General features: G+C 43.7%; 2 protein-coding genes across 2 annotated transcripts; one reads left to right on the top strand and one right to left on the bottom strand.

Annotated features, from left to right (window-relative positions):
* Window positions 1-14,409, top strand: mapk9 (mitogen-activated protein kinase 9). The gene is made up of 12 exons (XM_083980907.1): window positions 1-184; window positions 6,702-6,848; window positions 7,961-8,090; window positions 8,404-8,462; window positions 8,777-8,915; window positions 9,269-9,434; window positions 11,142-11,213; window positions 12,665-12,847; window positions 13,274-13,398; window positions 13,505-13,568; window positions 13,904-13,975; window positions 14,161-14,409. Exons 2-12 carry the CDS (start codon window positions 6,733-6,735, stop codon window positions 14,295-14,297), a joined length of 1,263 nt encoding a protein of 420 aa, XP_083837033.1. The 5' UTR covers window positions 1-184; window positions 6,702-6,732; the 3' UTR covers window positions 14,298-14,409.
* A 1,974-nt stretch (window positions 14,410-16,383) lies between these two features.
* LOC310992750 (uncharacterized protein) lies at window positions 16,384-19,224 on the bottom strand. Its single transcript, XM_083980908.1, has 2 exons — window positions 18,044-19,224; window positions 16,384-16,659 (listed from the first exon to the last, which is right to left on the bottom strand). Exons 1-2 carry the CDS (start codon window positions 19,027-19,029, stop codon window positions 16,422-16,424), a joined length of 1,224 nt encoding a protein of 407 aa, XP_083837034.1. The 5' UTR covers window positions 19,030-19,224; the 3' UTR covers window positions 16,384-16,421.
* Between the last annotated feature and the right edge of the window lie 222 nt (window positions 19,225-19,446).

A 19,446-nucleotide genomic window follows, 5' to 3' on the forward strand; every position in this document is an offset into this window, starting at 1 on the left:
GCTCCGCGCTGCCGCTGGAGTTAGCAGGACGAGGAACCGGAGGAGGCAGCTCTCTCCGTCGTGACAGCCCGGCGGGCCGCTCTCCTCAACTTTTCCGAGTCTCGCTTGTGCCTGGAACACGGAGAAAGGGATTTATCTGTGTTTTAGATGCATGGGAGTGACCTGGGGACAGCGAAGGGAGAAGGTAAGTGTCGCCGCCGCCGCTGCTGTTGCTGTTGCTGCCGCCTCCTCCTCCTCCTCCTCCTCCTCCTCCTCCGTTGCTCCGTCCGAGCTCCCAGTTCAGCCCCGGCCTGACTACCGCATTGCTGCCGACTCAAGTGAAAAAAGACGGGGAGGCTAGGCCGCGATAACTTTGTTACCTCCGTGTTGCGAGGTGGATTTAACCGACGTGTACGTTGGTGTGACTTTCAGCTGCGTGAACCGATGGTTTCTGACTGTGCCAAGCCACCGCGTGCGTGTGTGTGCGCGCGCCAGCGGTGCTGCGGCCGCGGTGTGTCATACACGGGTGACTTCATACCTCTGAGTCTCAGAGACTGTGTGTGTGTGTCTGTTATAGTAGATGCGGCGTGTGGGAAATGAAAGATCGTGTCTATTTTACACCCATGTTGCATCATTGGATTGTCAGTTTCCTCACCATTCACACAGAGCAGATAGCTGATTAGCCAAATGAATGGCATTTTTCTAGGCCGGCTGTGATGTGGTTTTCATCCCCAGTTACCGACTTTACCCAGGTGGAGGTGTCTGTCTGAGAGCTAGTGCTTTATTTCACCTCTATCCAGTTTAGGTGGAGAGGTGTGACGGGGGCAAGTTTCAGCTTGTCAACAGATCAGACGCCATGTGTACGCGGCATTAATGTGTCATGGCTTAAGTCTGAAGCATGGCAAAGCATAAACAGACTGGCAGCCTGTAGCACAGTTGGGGTTATACACGTAGTAGCCTACACACATGAAAGGCTACCAGGAGTGTTTACAGTGCTGCTGGAGTCTTTTTCCATTAACACATCTTTAACATCCCCCTGTCCTGTGTGAGAGCTTCAACACCAGCATGCATGTAGTTTTACCCGCCCCTGCTGTGTGTTTAGTAACTCTGCTACATCAGGATGAGATGCTGAGTCTTCAGGCCATGCTAATCTGATATCATAGCCAGCTCACTGACTCCCATCCAGCTCCCAGCTGAGAGCCTCAGCCATGTCAGACCCAAGGGCTGGACTGGACTGAACCGGACTGTCACCATGATGATGTGCTTGTGGTTGAGGGTTATTTCTTTTATACAAATTCATATTTTAACAAAAATGATGAATCCAGAGTATACCTGCCTCCCATCTTTTCATTCATGTGTCTTTTGTGAAACAGAATCAGCACTACAATAGATAAAGCACAGCCTCTTTATTAACTGTTCTGTTTTCTGTTTAGCTCTAAGCCTGTCTATTGCTATTTGAATGATGGATCATGATGCACATGTTAAATACTAAACGTAGTCCCCTACACCTCACTGAAAACCAAGAGGACTTTTTTACATTGAAGAAATGCCATCAAAGGCATTCACGGCTGCACAACTGGGGCAGATATGACACTGCAATTGTTTTTGGCTGATAGTGAGACTACTTTAGCTGATCATAATGGTTGGTAGTGCACTGGCTGTCCACATGTTTTGAAATGCTCTTGACCAAGCACTCTCTCCACCACATGTTCTCCAGGTCTATGTGTATGGAGAGTTTGCATTTGCATTGGGTAAAAAAAGTGCCTGATAATTATGTGTAGTACTTTATTTTGGACTGTCCAGTTAAAATTACTTGACATTTTAACATTTTTTATAATTGCATTAAAGTTGCATTCTGTCTGTGTAGTTAAATATAAATGAAACCGGATCAATAATGTTTTCGCAGAGAAAGCAACCAGCTCTACGTAGAAAACACTGTTACATTACTGTACACTGGCAGGTTGTTCTTGCAGTCAAAGTGCTCTTGTATGCAGCCATAATGATGTCTGGGAATCAGAGATTATCACTGCGTTCTTTGACGTAACGTGTGTGATCATGAGGCTGTTGTACCTTTCAAACTGACAGCTCACTGGTCATTGATCAGGCTTAGCAAAAATCTTGGCCAACATCATTATTGTTGTTATATGATTAATTGTTTGACAGTTGTGACATTTGGGTTGTGGTTTTCCTCAGTGCCTGCTGACCAGAACTATAACAGGCGTCTTGTCTGATTTCTGAGTGTATGTGATTTTCTCTTCACTTCAGATGTTCCCTGTCAGTGTTGGTACATTTGTGCTGAGTCAAGTGTACATTTAGCCTATAGTCGCCCCTAGCTTGACAGCAAGTGAAAGATTGTATACATGCGGTGCCTATTGTTGCCTGAATAGGTTTTGGCTGTGATAGATGAACCCCTCAGCGTTAATTAGCATGATGTGTCTGTTGTGCATCAGTGCAACAACTGTTAGGTAAAAAAAAAAATGTATATAAATAGCAGAGCCTTTATTTTTCTCAGAGGGGTTGCTGGATATTTGTTGCACAAGGTGTTCATGTGCTGTGTAAAATATGTGGCCTAGAACCCATGCTGCTTGCCAAAGAACCTCTAATTTACCACAGCCAGCATGTTTCCTCTGCACCTGCATTTTAGACGTGTATTGTAATCAAGTCGGGAAAGCTCTGCCTGCATGTCATAATCATAATATTCATCAAAAATATAACTGTCAGTACAGGTCAATCCTTTAGTCGGTATATCTTTACAGAGGCCACAGGGAAGATGGGACAAAACCAGAAAAGGGCACAGGAGTGAGGGAATGTCAGGAGCATAAAACAGGAAGACAAAGACAAGGAAAATGGAAAGAGTGAGAGGAGCACGGAGAAAGTAAAGGTCTTTGCAGCACTCCCCTTGGGTGTAGTGAGAGGGAGCCAGCTGGATGTCCATGTGAGAAGGAGAAAAGGCAGGGATGCATAGGAATGAAGTGGATAGTGATGAGAAGGATTCATTTTTCATCTGAATAACAGTGAATTTGCAGATCCATGCCGCCTACGTCTGAAGGCATCTGTTTTTCAGTGTTTGTACAATTATAAAGCAACATAGAAAAGAGAAAATATGGTATGTTCAAGCAAGATAAGATTAAAAAAGGAGGAAATAAATAAGACGACAAGCAGAGACCCTATGGGATCAAAAACTAAAATTGAATGAGGATATACACATAAACACAGTGACGTCATTGCAGTTCTAATGAAAATGAATGAGTGATGGGTTTGTATCTTTGTGGCGTCATGCTGGCCTGTTTGTTTTAAAAGGCGACGTGGGGTGACTGCGTGGAGTTCAGTTTTTATATCTTTATATCTCTCAGTATTAGTGACAGATTTCACTACCTGATGAACAAGCATTTATAGAATCCCAGTTCATTAGTACTATCTTTGCCATGTCCTTATATAGTTATATATACATTGATTTCAAGACAAAAATAATTTTAATACGTTTTCCCTTATTTGCTTATACATTTAAGGCTGGATAATAAATAATAAAAAAATAAATAAGTTTATTGGTGTCACAACTTCAGTGTTTTCGTTACAGATACAATTGTCAAAAACACCAACAAAAAACATATATTATTATTATTATCATTATTATTATTATTATATTATGTATATTATAATTACAATGCTGTACGACTAAGGAAAACATTTTTTCCAACAATTATAATAAGCAGCAGTTCAGTGTGCTCAAATGTGTAATAAACGTCTAATTGATTGTCAATAACAGTTAATTTTCTGTCACTCTACTATTTCAGACGTGAGGCTGACATAAGTCAGTTCTGTCATATGACAGCTGCTTGCTGCTCCCACAGTGCGTTTCTTTTCAACGCTGTCATGGTGACAAAGCTGAGACTGAGACTTTTCTAGCTCTGATCGATCATAACTTCACCCCTGCTGCTTCTCTCCCTTCAGTATGGCGTCTCTCCGACCATGACAACCTGTGAGAGTTTGTGTCCTTGCTTCCTGTCGAACAGAAAAGGCTAAAATATCAGACTCCGTTTGACCCGTGGCTGGTTTCTGAAGGAATGACAAACAGCCATGACTGCTCGCCGTTGCATAGCTACACAAATGTGTGTCCTCGCCCCCTCACACACGCATACACAACCCTGGCAAATAATAATCCTCCTCCCCCACTTCCTGCCTGAGGAATCGATGCTAACACTGCTATATTTTAAAATATAAACACTGTTCACATAATATTTCTATTAACATGTTTTAGCTAACATGTGCTGATGGCAGTGTACACTTGTAGTGATGCTGTATGCAGATGAAGGAATAATGAGCATGCTCTAGCCTAATGCTGTGTGTGTGTGTGTGTGTGTGTGTGTGTGTGTGTGTGTGTGTGTGTGTGTGTGTGTGTGTGTGTGTGTGTGTGTGTGTGTGTGTGTGTGTGTGTGTGTGTGTGTGTGTGTGTGTGTGTGTGTGTGTGTGTGTGTGTGTGTGTGTGTGTGTTTACTGAGCATGAATGTGTCAGCATGAGTTTGGGGATGGCAGTGAGAGCCTTAGGACCTCCAAGCTGTCAGCTGCCTCTGTTCTCCACTACACACTCACCAAAGCATTTGCAGCCTTGACTGGAGCTCCAGCCCACTGTTACCTTTGTCAGATGAACAAACTGGGCAGAACGTGCTGATAGATCGGTTGGCTGTAGACTGGACTGAAAATGAGGGGAGAGATGCCAGGGACCGACAGATGGAACCATATTAGGCCCCGCCATTCACCGAGGATCATTTGAGTGATTCAGTGAGCTAAAAAAAAAAAGGTTCCAGTTTCATAACAATATAATAATTGCACTGCACACTAATGTGGGCTTATTAAAGACCGGGTAAACCAAGAATAAATATGTGTTTTAAGTTTATAATACCACAGGAAAATATATTATTAACCACTCTGTCAAATTTGGAGGACTAAAAAAGTCGTTAAGTATATAAAATTCTGCATCAAAGTTGTCAATAAATGAGCAGTTTTCTCTGCTTCCGGACGGTGGGGGCGTGTCGCGATATGGTCCTGCTGCAGGCAAAGAGACCACGCCCCATGGCAGCAGAGCTGGACTTCACTGACCGTCTCTGATACACAACCTAAACGTGACCTCAAACACACTCCACCACACACCCCAGTCCTCAGCACTGACACAGCTGATAAACCTAAAGGAAATATTTCTTACCTTCACTCTTGGTGTCTAAAACAGTCCCAGCAGCAGCAGCCATCCAGCTGCAACAGGTTATAATCCACCATGCTGCTCCCGTTTACATCTCGTTACCGGTCAGCGTTCCTCATCCATTTGCATTGTGTGAAAAAAATAAATAAAGTTTTTAGCTAACGTTAGCTTAGCTTTAGCTTAGCTTTAGCTTCAAGTGTCCTGACAGGAGAAGCAGTAGCAGACACAGTGAATCATCTCTGGACCTGGTACCGAGTCCAGACCCGGTCCAGACCGCCCGGCGCCGTGACACACGGCGTCCGAGCTGAGCAGCAGCCGTGTCCCGGTGGGAGGAGACCGGGGAAACAACACGGTGGAGCCGGGATCAGAAACAGACCGGGGGAAACAACACGGTGGAGCCGGGAGGCTACGGCTGCTACCGCGGCTAAAAACGTTTTTTCTCTTTCACACAATGCAAACGGAGGAAACGGGCAGACCGCGAGTAACGATCAAAACGGGAATAATATCGATCGGTGGATTAATAAACTGTTGGTGCTGGATGACAATGCTGCTGCTGCCTGTTTTAGACACCAGAGTGAAGGTAAGAAATGGGTTGATCAGCTGTGTGTCCGCTCGGACTGAGACCACGGCGGAGTTTTTTTTTTTTTTTTTTACGGTGTTTTCTGTCAGTGATTGTACAGTATGGCTGCTCTGGTCTCCCGTGTGTCTGTTTGTGTGCGTGAGTGGAGGCTGTTTGGTCGGACAGTGTGTTAATGAGGGAGACTCTGGTCAAAAGAGGTGTTGTTGCTGCTGCTGTTGCTGTGTGTGTGTGTGTAACGTTGTGAGGGGTGTGTGACCGGGGGAGTCAGCCTCTCTCCCCGCGGTGACGGCTGTTTATCACGGTGTGAATACGTTAACGTTAGCGCTGTAAACTCGTTGTATGAAGGAACAAGACAGTAGTGGTCTCCCCTGTGTGTGAACATGAGCTACGTTTAGTTAGCTGGCTGTTTCACGTGTTTCAGCTAGACCGAAGAGCAAGTGGGACGGAAAACCTCTGAAGTCAGTTGGCTGAATGTATTTATACGTAGAGCAGAGCAGGGGGCGGGTTTATGTAAGTATGACCGCTTTACGTAAAGCGGTCATGATTTAAGCCCGCCCATTCTAAACCTGCACACAGAACAGTCTCTGAGGCCTAGCTCCTCAAGGAAATGATGAATGGGAAAAATATTTTGTACATGTTTTGAGGGACACATTTAAGGCCTAATTAATATGATAAGAAGAAAAATACTGAATTTGGTTTACCCAGTCTTTAACATGTTGTTACTCATCTACCGCTCTGCCTCCTAATATGGAGATTTTGTTTACAGCTGAAATTCCTGGGTGTTTTTGTTTTGTTTATCTGTGTTTTATTTTTTCTTTCCCTCTGTGTGTGTGTGTGTGTGTGTGTGTGTGTGTGTGTGTGTGTGTGTGTGTGTGTGTGTGTGTGTGTGTGTGTGTGTGTGTGTGTGTGTGTGTGTGTGTGTGTGTGTGTGTTGTTGACCCCCTGCAGACAGTGCCGGTGGTCCTGACTGTTCAGCAGGATGAGTGAGGCAGAGGGTCAGTTCTACAGCGTCCAGGTGGGAGACTCCACCTTCACTGTTCTCAAGCGCTACCAGCAGCTCCGTGCAATCGGCTCTGGCGCTCAAGGCATCGTCTGGTGAGTGGCTGTTGTGTTTTTATTAGCATTTTGCTCATTGTGTCGCCAGCCTGGGGTGTTGTTGATACCCCGAGTTCTCCCGGTTAGACAAATTTATCAGTCGCTGCATGAGTAAGATGAACTTTTGCCCTGCTAGCCATGCGTTTAAACAGGCCTATTTCACGGCCGACGCTTTTACTTATCGCAGAAGGAGAAGCGCAGGTGTAAATAATACAATTATTGATAGCTGAATTAATTTAGCTCCTATTGTGCGTGCCGGCTGTCTCTCACACTGCTTTACAGGGACACTTGAAAAGAACCATCACTAATGTAATAAATCACAACTGTGCTTTTCCTTCACAAATTAAAATGTCTGCGTTGAAAGGAACTATTATGGCAATCTTGCCTCATCAAGTTTCTGTCCATCACATTAATCCACAGCAAGATACCTTGATGGCAATTAGTCCCCAAACATCAAGCATTTTTTTGGTTTAACCTGTGAACATCTTCAGGAGTAAAAGTCCTGCTACACTTCAAATATTGTATGCAGTTTATTCTTCATGAACTTGTGCTTGTTCTGATGTTTACGTTAAATATTCACACCTTAAACTCAGAACTTATTGCTACATCATTATGGAAATTAAGACAATATTTTTTTTTAACATCTTTTCCTGTAATTCAGACTGATACATTTAGTATCCACAATTTTACAGTCCTATAGAGGATTGTTTGCACTGGCGTGGGAAATCTTTCATCCTTGGCAACTCAGGTCAAAACATACTGCAAAAAATATCAAGAGATGAGATCATCAAATTTGCTCTGGATGTTGTGGCTTTAATGATGTTTTTGGTGGCCGACTGACCTGTTTGATGGCCCTACTACTACTCAAACCTAAGCTGTGCAGTTTTGGCTACACGCTCTAATAATTACATTGCAATAAAATTTGCTTGTACTAATTAAGAGGCTTAAAAATATTGACTTTTTTTTTTTTTGGTCGTTGATATGTTCAACATTCTCATGTCGCTTGCAGAGCATTAGACCGCAGTCGTTTTCATGGAAAACACAGGTCTTGTTCTGTTACATGTATTTATTTCCCTCCTCTCCTGCTCCTTCTCTGTGTGATGTGTGACCAGCTCTGCTCTAGATTCGGTCCTCGGTATACCTGTGGCTGTGAAAAAGCTGTGTCGACCCTTCCAGAATCAGACCCATGCTAAGCGTGCCTACAGGGAGCTGGTGCTGCTCAAATGTGTCAACCACAAAAATGTAAGACTTAATAATGATTTAATCACAAGACTGTTTATTTTCTACCCTCTGGAATGCATGCTTTATGTTTGATATAGATAGAAGAGTCATACTAAGTTACTGACGGATGCCTTTCTTACATAGATATACACAGGATGGTACAAACAATTAATTATTATCTGGTAAATTACTTTATCAGTGCTGATAAAGTAAGTGAGAGAATCTAGACAGACCCTCATGGTGCTCTGCCCTCAGTTGGCTAGCTCTCCGCAGTGAATTGGATGTAGATAGGAGAGTAACAGAGTGGACTAATAGCCTGTCTTTCTGCTTGCAGATCATCCGTCTGATCAATGTGTTCACGCCTCAGAAGTCCCTGGAGGAATTCCAGGATCTGTGAGTGGCAGAAGAGTGTTTTTTGGCTGCAACAATCTACTCTTTAGTTTCTTTTACAGTAGTATGCAGAGATTTTAGCCGAAGCGCCTCTTTTCTCTTTGTGTTCCCTTCAGTTAATGTGGCATCCCTCTATTTACTTGTCAGCCTTCACAGCTGCTTTGTCATTTTAAATACTTTCCCTTCTTTAATGACTTCTTTGCCTTTGTCACTCTGCCTTTATGCAGTTCTACTCATTTTGTCTGTTAATCCACCACCACTCTGTCACATGTTTCATACATACCTGACTGTTCTTTATTCCTCTCTGCACTTCTCAGATATCTGGTGATGGAGCTGATGGACGCCAGCCTGTGCCAGGTGATTCACATGGACCTGGATCACGAGAGGATGTCCTATCTGCTCTACCAGATCCTGTGTGGCATCAGACACTTACACTCTGTTGGCATCATCCACAGGGTGAGGAGAAGGAATGATTGTGCTGGAGGGAGTGGAGATGATACGATAGATAATATTTGTTTTCAAACACTGCAGAAATATAATATTAGTCTGATGAAGTGACATTTCACTTTCCTCTCTAATGGAACATTTGAGGTTGTCAATAGACTGGTGGATGTAGTCAATTGCATGCGTAACTACAAGCAACAATTAATTCATTAGTTGATTCTTTGATTCTTCTATTTAACTCTTTTGGATGGGAACATTTTTGTTATTTCTAATCTTCACCACCGACCGACCGAGATAAATACCTCAGGCGCTATGTCTGTGTGTTGCAATGTTTTTGTAGCTTTAGAGGTGTTCTCTCCCCTCAGGACCTGAAGCCCAGTAACATTGTGGTCAAGTCAGATTGCACCCTGAAGATCTTGGACTTTGGCCTGGCAAGGACGGCCTGCACTAACTTCATGATGACCCCCTACGTGGTGACCAGATACTACCGCGCCCCAGAGGTCATTCTGGGGATGAAGTATAAGGAGAATGGTGAGTCTACTGCAGTCTTATTACAATAGTTGAACAGACAAGTTTAGCATCAATGAAAACATTGTTAGCATTTGATTAATATGATGTATAATACTTCCATGTGTTTACAGAAAGGAAATGAAGGTATACATGAAAACCAGCTTGATGATTATGTTTTATTTTCTCTTTCCAATGATTCACTGTAAATATCCTAATTCACTGTGGAACAAGCCATCAGTATTGGTTCCCCATGCATTCATTTGAATCTTTAATCTCATATCAGCCAGTATACAAAACATATGTTTTAAACAGCACGATGCAGAGGAAAGCGTGAGGTAATTTAGGAACAGAATAATGATTACATGGTCTGCCCAACAGACACGATTGTTTACGATACACAGCAGCGTTTGAGTAAGCAAAGAGGCATATCTCAGCTGAACAGATGGTGCAGGCTTTTAACAAGAATGAGTTTATTGTGCACTTGTCAAAAACCGTCCAAAGTCTTCGATACAGTCATACTCGAGTTTATCAAATTTGGTTCTGCTGGTCATTGATGGTGACAGTGAATGTGTTCATTATGCTACTACTGTGCTGCAGTGGACCTGTGGTCGGTTGGCTGCATAATGGCTGAAATGATCTCTCACAAAATCCTTTTTCCTGGAAAAGACTGTATTCTTCTTTGTTTGTCTCCTCAAGTTTACCAGTTATATTTTCTCCAAGTGGAGACAGAAGACACTCTGGGGATGTAGTTGTTTGTGTTTCTCAAATCAGGAATGGTTTTCGTTCATTATAACATATGCAGTGCGAGAAGATATTTCAGAAACAGTAGTTTGACTAATATTTTTACACAGACAGTTATATTACAGCCAAGAGAGCCATGCGCGTCAACAGTAAATCCACTGTAATCATTGTCATGGTGTTGGATTTGTGTCAGGTTAGCCTGTCGTTCTAAACTAGTGTAACTACAAGTCGATCCATGTATCCTTGAAACATTGCACGGAGGGAGATTAGAAACAGGAAGGTCTAATCAAGCTGTTTCTTTGCCGTAATCTAACAGGAAAGTCTTCTTCCAATTTAAGAGCATAGCTAGAATGATTAGTGTAACCCATTCAAAGTTTCAAGTTATGATTTATGCATCATGTGACTTGACCTGACTCCATTGTAGTGATCAGTGGCACAGAGAGCTTTCAGCTTCAGTGATAGGAAAGAGAGGAGTTTAATGGCTGTTTGCCACATATAAACGCTCTTAAGCAAACAGTCAACTCAGAGAGGGAGAGACTAACAATATCCTACTCTGCTCAGCGCACCAACTCACAGGGAAAGTGAGCGAGGGAGCAACAGCTGTGTAAACTGATAAGCAGAGGCGAGGAGAAAGGCCTGGAAGGCTAAGTCAGTTTCCCAAGCCAGAGAGAGAGAAAGAGAGAGAGGAAAGCCAGCCTGAAGATGAATGTGATGAAAGCGTTCGGCCATGGCACAGCCAGAGGATAGAGCAAAATATCACGAGCTGGTATTCTGCATTTCAATGTTCATCATTTGAATTTAGACCATGGAGCATGTTACTCATCTGTGCAGCGTCCACATTTCATTTTACTGTATATTTAGCATGCTTTATATTATGTGGTTAATGTTAAGTGGTCATTTTGATTTAATACCTTTTTGTCTGTGTGTGTTTTGTGTGCCTGTGTGTGTGTGTGTGTGTGTGTTTGCTCGTGTTCTCTCTGTTCCCAGTGGACATCTGGTCAGTGGGGTGCATCATGGGAGAGATGGTAAAGGGCAGCGTCATCTTCCAAGGCACCGACCGTATCCTTCACCGCTCTCACCATCTTTGTCCCTCATCGTTCACCCTTCATCACGGCTCCACCACCTGGTGTAAAATATCTCATTCATCCAGACAATTTGTTTGTATTATGGTTTTTCCAGCACACTTGTTTAACTCTGAGCATTTTCTGTCAAACGGGGCAACTCATGATTTCATGCAGTAAACCCAATATGTTTCCAGCCCGCTTCGATGATTATCAATCTGTGGGGATGTTGTCCAGATTTCTGTAATCCCCCGTAATTGATAGAGCAAATGGAATTGAAGCGATTCAGATCATTTGCATTTATATTGGCCATTCCTGTGTTTCTAATGGGTTTAGTCACCTCTTCACTCACCGGCTCCTTTCATTGACACCGTCCATTCACACCTGAGTAGCAGGAAATGGAGACAGGCCGCAGTGTGATTCTGGAATAGATTGATTTTCCAGTAATGGTCTTTTCCCGCATTTGTAAGTAAGTGGACTTCTTGAATGTGCTTAGAAGCATGTTTTGCTGTTTTCTCCATTGACATACTCATGGATGAGATCACATTTTATTAGGGCTAAACAATTTTCAAAAGAAAAAACAACCATATTGTGATTATTTTGACAGATATTGCAGATATAAAAATTATGGTGGTCTACTTTTGCCAAGATCTGTACCAAACAAATTTGTTCTGTCGCGACCTACGCCACCCTGGCAAGTAAAGTTTTACAGTTAAGGCTCTAACAAGTCTAGGCTACAGGGATGACACAGGTGCACATATTTCTATTGTTGAAAACCTGGAGCCTGGTGGGATTCGCTGCCATATTGTACAATGTTCGACTCACCGGCTGCTTCCGCTCACCACCTGTAGCTTGGTCCGCGAGGCTTTCCTGGCAGACCGGCGTCCTGCTTCAGTGGCACCGGGCCAGCCACCAGCTCCAGCGTCCTGCGTGTGTCGGCCTCCGTCCGTCGGCACGCGGTCGCGGCTTTGTCAGTTCATTTTTGTTTAGACGAGACAATAACTAAAACGATAATTCACTCTTGAGGTGGAGGGGGTCCTTGGCTTCTCCTCGGGGCGGCAGCCTCCTCACCACGAGACTCCTCTTTGGCTTTTTCCCAGCATTCCATGCTCCTTCCGCTCACGTCAGACTTAAGCGGCCAGGTAACCAGGCAACCAATCAAACATTACACAATATGGCAGCCCCCCTTCTCAAACCTACGAAAGTGACCCCAACAGTCTTGCAGAAAATGTGATTTGTAGACACACAATACTTCATTTTACCTTAATCAAAGTGAATGCAGAAAACCAGATCATTCCAAATACTGGTCTCTGCCGCTGTACATACATGGATAAATTCCATGTATTTCTCATTTGAGTGTTTTGCGTTTTCACATGTTCTTTGCATTTGCTTAAATATGGATATACCCACAATGCAGAAGAGTTTTTCCATAACAACCACGCTGTCCAGACATCGACCAGTGGAATAAGGTCATTGAGGTTCTGGGCACGCCCAGTCTGGAGTTTATGAACCGACTGATGGAGACTGTGAGGAACTATGTGATGAACAAGCCACAGTATCCTGGCGTCAGCTTTGCTGAGCTTTTCCCCGACTGGGCCTTTCCTTCTGACTCAGAGCACGACAGACTGAAGAGTAAGAATTTTTGATAATTGAATATATAGTTGTTAGCTTCAACCTGGTTTTTAAAGGTCTCACCAAGGATACTGCTGTGAATGTATGTGTATATATATGTATGTATGGATCTTTGTGAAAGAGCCATTTGTCTTCAGTGTATTGACGAAACAAGATGGTTCCTGACAAAAATGACAGGGACAGAAGCTGAAAACTGAATCTCTTACACAACTAGTTCTGAGAATGACTATGCAGATCTGCCCTCATCTGTGGTATTAAAAGCTAGAAATCACATTACCAAAACAAGAGAACAAATCTTGACATTCCCAGAGATGTTACCCAATACCTTGAAGGGAAGTAATCAGTTCTCATGAAGACTGCGTAAATGAAGTCATGTCGTAGGCCTGTTCCCATAGTAACATTGCCCTTCCTCTGTTGCCATAACAGCGGGTCAGGCACGGGACTTGCTGTCCAAAATGCTGGTCATCGATCCTGAGAGCCGCATCTCCGTAGAAGAGGCCCTCAACCACCCCTACATTCACGTGTGGTACGACCCTGCAGAAGCCGACGCGGTGAGGCGATTGTTCCACTCGAGACAGTTTAGTGGTTTTACTCTTTGTCGGTGCAGTGGTTGTGTGTGACCTTGCTGTGATTCATGTGTTCCTCTTTGTTTCACAGCCTCCTCCCCAGATTTCAGATAAGCAGCTGGAAGAGAGGGAGCACACCATTGAGCAGTGGAAAGGTATGCTGCGCTGCCCTCTAGGGAAACACTGCAGTAGTGCAGCCTCACTCCTTTTTACACTTTCATGAATTTACAGGAAACTTGTAAATCTAAGATATTCACACAATTACTGTCCAATGCACTGGAAGCTATGGCTTAGCATCATATTTGTTTATTTTGCCATTTTGTAAGAAAATCCACAGGCCAGACTGGTTAATTTCTGTTGGATGTAACCCCCCCAGTAAACCCCAAAGCAACATTTGTGACAAAATGCCGCTAAAACACCTTAAATCATTCTTCAACCAAGTGTCCACCACATTAAATAATGTATACGGCCATTTTTTATTTCTGCACAGAACTCATTTATGAAGAGGTGATTGACTGGGAAGAGAGGAACAAGAATGGTCTAATGAAAGAAGATTGCTCAGGTACGTACATGCACCATCTTCATTAATTATCAGCTATGTTGGTACCAAACTGCTGTAAGAAGTGACTTCAGTAGCTACAGTAATTGTGGTCACATCTGTGTAGGAAAACCACTGTATCAACTCTTAATCTCATTTATACAACTTCCTTAACTCTGTATCTCTTCATTGTGTGTGTCATGTATCAGATGTGGTGTCAGGTTCAGCCTCCCAGTCCTCCTCAGCCAACGACATCTCATCCATGTCCACGGAGCACACCCTGGCCTCGGACACAGACAGCAGCAGCATCGACACACTGACGGGACAGCTGGACGAGAGTCAGTGAACACAACCCACGGCCACGTCTGACCCCACTTCCCATTTACAATGTCCAAATATCAGTCAATCACCACCTTCCTGTCCTCTCTTTACTCCCTCCCCTCCCGTTTTTTTTTTTTTTTCTTGCCTTATCCCAAATTAACCTCAATGAATAGGTCTATTTTTCTATTTTCTTTCCCTGTATGATCTGGTGGATCTTGTTGATCCTCTTCATCTTCAAACTTGGTTTTGAACTGCTGCCTAGAGGTCAAAGCTATCTCTGCTATTTCTTGGGTCAAAGGTTTCTCCCCTTTTTTGTGGATATTGTTTAACTTGATCAAGTGTAAAGTTGTATGCATCCATATTGATTTTCAGGTCACCAGGAGAGGGTGGAGGTTTAATGTTTTTTTTTTCTGTATGCCTGTATTTTTAATAGTTTTATTTTTTCTTAGCAAATATTAAGTTGAGACCAGAGGTTATTGTCATCAAAGTAAAGCAGACACGCACTGAACACAGAGCCTGCTGCTCTCATGCATGTTACGCCAATAAGAACAAAAGCTTCCCGTAAATCCAGCACAGCAACCGTCCGATTTTCATCTGATGATCAAACACTAATCCACAGTTTGATCAATCCTTTAGCTTTAGCTATTGCAGATCTCCACAGTGGTGCTTTCTGCAGAGTGATTTTTTTTTTTATTCATTGGCTTGAGTGATGTGGATTTTGAGCTTTTACTCCTGTCAGCTAGGGGAACTTGTGGTTGCAGTGTTAGTTTTATTTCCTGATATAATGTACTGTATGTAAAGATGTCAAGATCTGACATTCATAGTGGCTGCGGACCCCTCTCATTACAAATACAGTAGATACGGTGTGCTTGTTTTGTTAAGAAGCTCAACATACCTGTAGAACTATATATTGCAATCATCCCCATTCAAGAAAGGTACTATCAATGTGTATATCAAAAGAACATCATAGTCCCATAAATTTGGGAGAGTTGGGGGAAAAAAGTTACACGTAGTATTTATTTTTGTGTTCTTGCAAAATGTTGCACACAATCACATCGAGGCCCCTGTAAAACAAGCCTCTTGTCAAAACATTTAATTGACTGATAGATGCATGGGCTGCTCCTTTTCTAAACCATTCCATTAATACTGGGACAGTAACAAAATTGATCATGAATCATACATCATGCAGAACTCATGCAAAGGCAGTAAAACACAAAGGATGGTGTTTAACTTGCATGAAGGCAGATGCCTAAAAGATACTGTAGTACTTGTTAAAAAGAGAAATCCATTCAGGTCAGTTCTTTTACTTACAGGACCTTGATGTTCTAGGTTCTGAAAGCCTATTTGAGAGATGTCTTTTTTTTTGCCATGTAAGCCTATATGTGTGTATGTGTTACCAAAATGTACTGTACGTCACTGTCCTTTGTTATCTCCTTTGAATTGTCCTTAAAGACAGCAGTCACCCCGTCCGTAAAGGCGACATCTGTGGAGGAAGTTGGCCCAGCAACAAAGAGCAAACAGACATGTGGTTTAAAATGAGGATGTGACTGTGGAGTCCCGAATACAAATCCGGACAACTGCAACCGTTAAGATTGAAACTAAAAGATGAACCTTGGAAATGGACTGTGGAGCTGCTTTTCGCTGAACTGATTGCACAGTGTGATGGACATGCAGAAATACGACACTATGGAGTCACTGAGGACTTTCGCACCATGTTGTACACTATATTTTCCTTTTATGACATGACCTTATTCTTTCAGTCATGCCTTAAATGACCTGAGGAGTGGCCAATTCACTCCCATCTTATCAGATAAAGACTGAGCATTAGTGTTCAGAGCATCTCGTGTGTTTACCATGTTTAAAAAAAAAAAAAAAAAAGCTCTGTTGTATACACTGTACATCTCACATTTGTTCAGTTTGTTTCTCCTTTTATTTTCAGAGATGTCCTGTGTGATTGCAATGACCACAATATTATCACTTGGCCAGCATCTTTTGCCCTTACGCAACTAATAAAGTGGACATCAGTGATTTGTTTATAGCTGTACATCACTTAAATCCCTCCCAAAGAGAGACAAACTACTTTACAAGGCGCTGTGCAATTCCTTCATTACCACACATTCATGTCTTTACACACCAAACATGCTCATCTTCAAAAGCTCTTCACAATATGCTCTGTCTTCTTGACCTCATTGTTGAGTTCTCCAAAGGTGTCAAAGTACTGATCCATCTCTCTCTGCAGCGTTGCGTTGCGTAGCTCTGCAGCAGCCCGGGCCCTTTCAGACTCCACGATCTTAGATTGGATAGCTTGGTACCAGTGCCGCTGCTGTGCGAGGTTTGTTTTCAACCGCACCACCTCCACCTGAAGCTCTTCATTTCTCTGCTCCAGGCTTGATGTTGAGGGACGCAATGAAGAAAGGCAGAAAGATGAGGTAGAGGAGATGTTAGTTGTTTCACTGATTTTTAATTTAGTCTCTTAAGTTATTATTAAAAAGAACAGGTGACTTTGAGGTTTGGGTGAAATTCAGGAGTTAAATCTATCTAACTATGAAGAAAGGATTGTAATTTCCCTCTTGTTCTTGCCAACCACTACCAATGCCTGACCTTGCACAGAGACTTGCTCTATCTATATCAGTAATAAATGAGGTATGTGTTGTGTCTAGGTCAGCAGCATGGCCCCTTAAATTAGCTCACTTTCCAATGCCTTGAGCTGTTTCTATAGGTCAACCACACAGACTGGCTGTTCACCAACTTATAACAACAACCCCCATCCCCAATAAGATAATATGATCCTTTATTCGTCCCACTATCCCACGTCCCACTAATGTGTGGATCAATTTTTAAAAAATAGAGAAATAGAGTCCACACACTAGATTCAGCTCCCGAATGTTTTAATGTGAGTGTCACCACGTGTTACGTTTTGGGCCCAGGCCCTTCATCAGACATGAAACTGCTAAACGGTGCACCTGGTCTCATGTGATGACATCAGTGTAAGTATACAGAACTGGTGAAAAAAAGGAAAAATTCTAAGAAAATATTGGAAAATCATATCCAAGAGCAGCCAAGCTGCACAACCAGCACGGTACAATTCATATAATTATAAACACAAAGTCACATCATCACATATGCATAAATCACATAATGCACATATCAAGAATCAGAACAACTTGATTATTACATGACAAAGAAGCATCAGGTGTAAACCGTCATAATGAGATGTAATAATTTCAAGAAGAAAAAAAGGTATCTAAATAAAGAGGCGCCTCTGTTAATCTGAAAAGTAGTGACATAGAGAATAAGATTTTTTCAAAGAGAGAATATAGATACAAGAAAACCAACATTCTCTCATGGATAAATTAGAAACAGATACACAAACAAAAAATATGCCTCAATGGAGTAGTCTGAACTAATAACTACCTCTGTCATGGGAGGTCATGGGAAACTGTAATCAGCTGTTGCTCTCTGAACTAAACAGGATATAGGGTGAAGCTGAGGGTCATTTGAGTGACCAGAGCAGCACTGAGCAGAGACACACACTTTCTGGGCCTGGGAACATTGTGTTACCCTACACTGGAAAGTGGAAACACACCATAGGCTGTAAATTTCTCGTAGTCAAGTGAGTGAACTGAAAATGTAATACTAAAGCCAGGAGCTAAAGCACAATACATTTAGCACATTTCATTTGTCTTTTACACAGTGTGTCTAATCTAAAGTGATTATGTGCATTGTGTACTTTGAAATGCAAATGCAAAAACAAACTGAAATGAACATTACCTGATTATCCGCTCTTCATACTCCTCCCTTTGACGCATGATCTGCTGCTGGAGGCCGGTGAGGAGGCTGCGCAGGGCGCTGGCAGAGGGGTCGGCCAGGGGCACGGGAGGGGGCACCCTGGGGGACCAGGACGGCTGCTCTGGGTGCTGGGCTTCAGCGGGCGGCCACATGGTCAGAGATTCAGTTGGACACAGCTGAGGGGAACTTTCTGTGAGGTTGTGAGGTGACATAGGGAATTGGGGATGTAGCACCCGGTCCGCCTGCGTAAATCCACAGGATCCTGAGTCCAGCTCTGGTTCCTGTTCATGCTTCTTGTCTTGGTCTGAATTCTGGTCCTGGTTACTGGAACGGCTTTCGGCGAGGATGATCTCACAGGAGGACCACGGGCTCCTCTCTTCACTCACTCCATCACCCTCCATCAGTCCCTGGACCTGTTGTGGGGCCCATGCCTGATACATCTCCTCCTGCAGGTGCTCCTGGAAACCTGTTACTGTTTGAAAGACCTCCTGGAGGCTGTCGGGGGTGGCAACCTCAGGGATGTTATCGTACAGAGACAGAGCGCTCCTGTGCTGCTCACTCTGTGATGGATTTGGGCTCTGGTTCAGATGAGCTCTGTCCTCAACTCCCCTGCTACCTCCCTGTTCTCCTCCTCTCTCTCCTCCTCTTGCTGTGTTTATGCCTGGACCCAGCTCTGCTTCCCAGCCCTGTCTCCCCAGGCCTCCTCCCCAGCTGCAGTAGCTGTGATCTGGCCAGGCGCCAGGCCCTCTTCCCCCACCGACTAGTGTGGGAACCTCAGCCACAGCTGGGGCCAGACCGGGCTGAGGGCTGCAGGGGCCTGGGAGTCTGGTTACTGCCGGGCACACAACCTTACTCTCCATTTCCTTTTCCCTGGCCCTCCCTCGCTGGGTAAAAGGTGGGCAGTTGTCGTACGGGGGGTCCGTGGAGCAGGAGCTGGGGGTCTCAGAAGGAAGACAGTGCAGCTCCATGATTCAGCCAAGCACATGGGTGTGCTGAGAGCCTTAGATACAGTAACTGCCCACCCCTCGGTCTGCTGTGACTGAAAATCGAGGCTGGGATTGTGGGTTTGGTATGGAGCCTCCTTGAGCCAAGTGCTGATGTGTCGTGGGGAGAGGAAGGTGTAGGAGCCCTCCCCCCCCTTTGACTGGCTCTCTACTGCACCCTTGACGCTACTGTCTAATGGTAGACAGGTTGTAGTGTGGGCGTAGCCAACAGGGACTGTGTGTGTGTGAGAGTGTGTATGTCTTTAAGCAGGACTGACATGACATCAGCTGTTACTTTAGCACAGCTTCTGAGGGAGGGAGCAGGGTGTAATATAGTCGGGCGCATTCCTAAAGACAGTCACACATAACTGCAACCACAGAAATAGACGGGGGCTATGAGCA

This window comes from Trachurus trachurus (assembly GCF_905171665.1).
Source record: "Trachurus trachurus genome assembly, chromosome: 10".
NCBI lineage: Eukaryota > Metazoa > Chordata > Actinopteri > Carangiformes > Carangidae > Trachurus > Trachurus trachurus.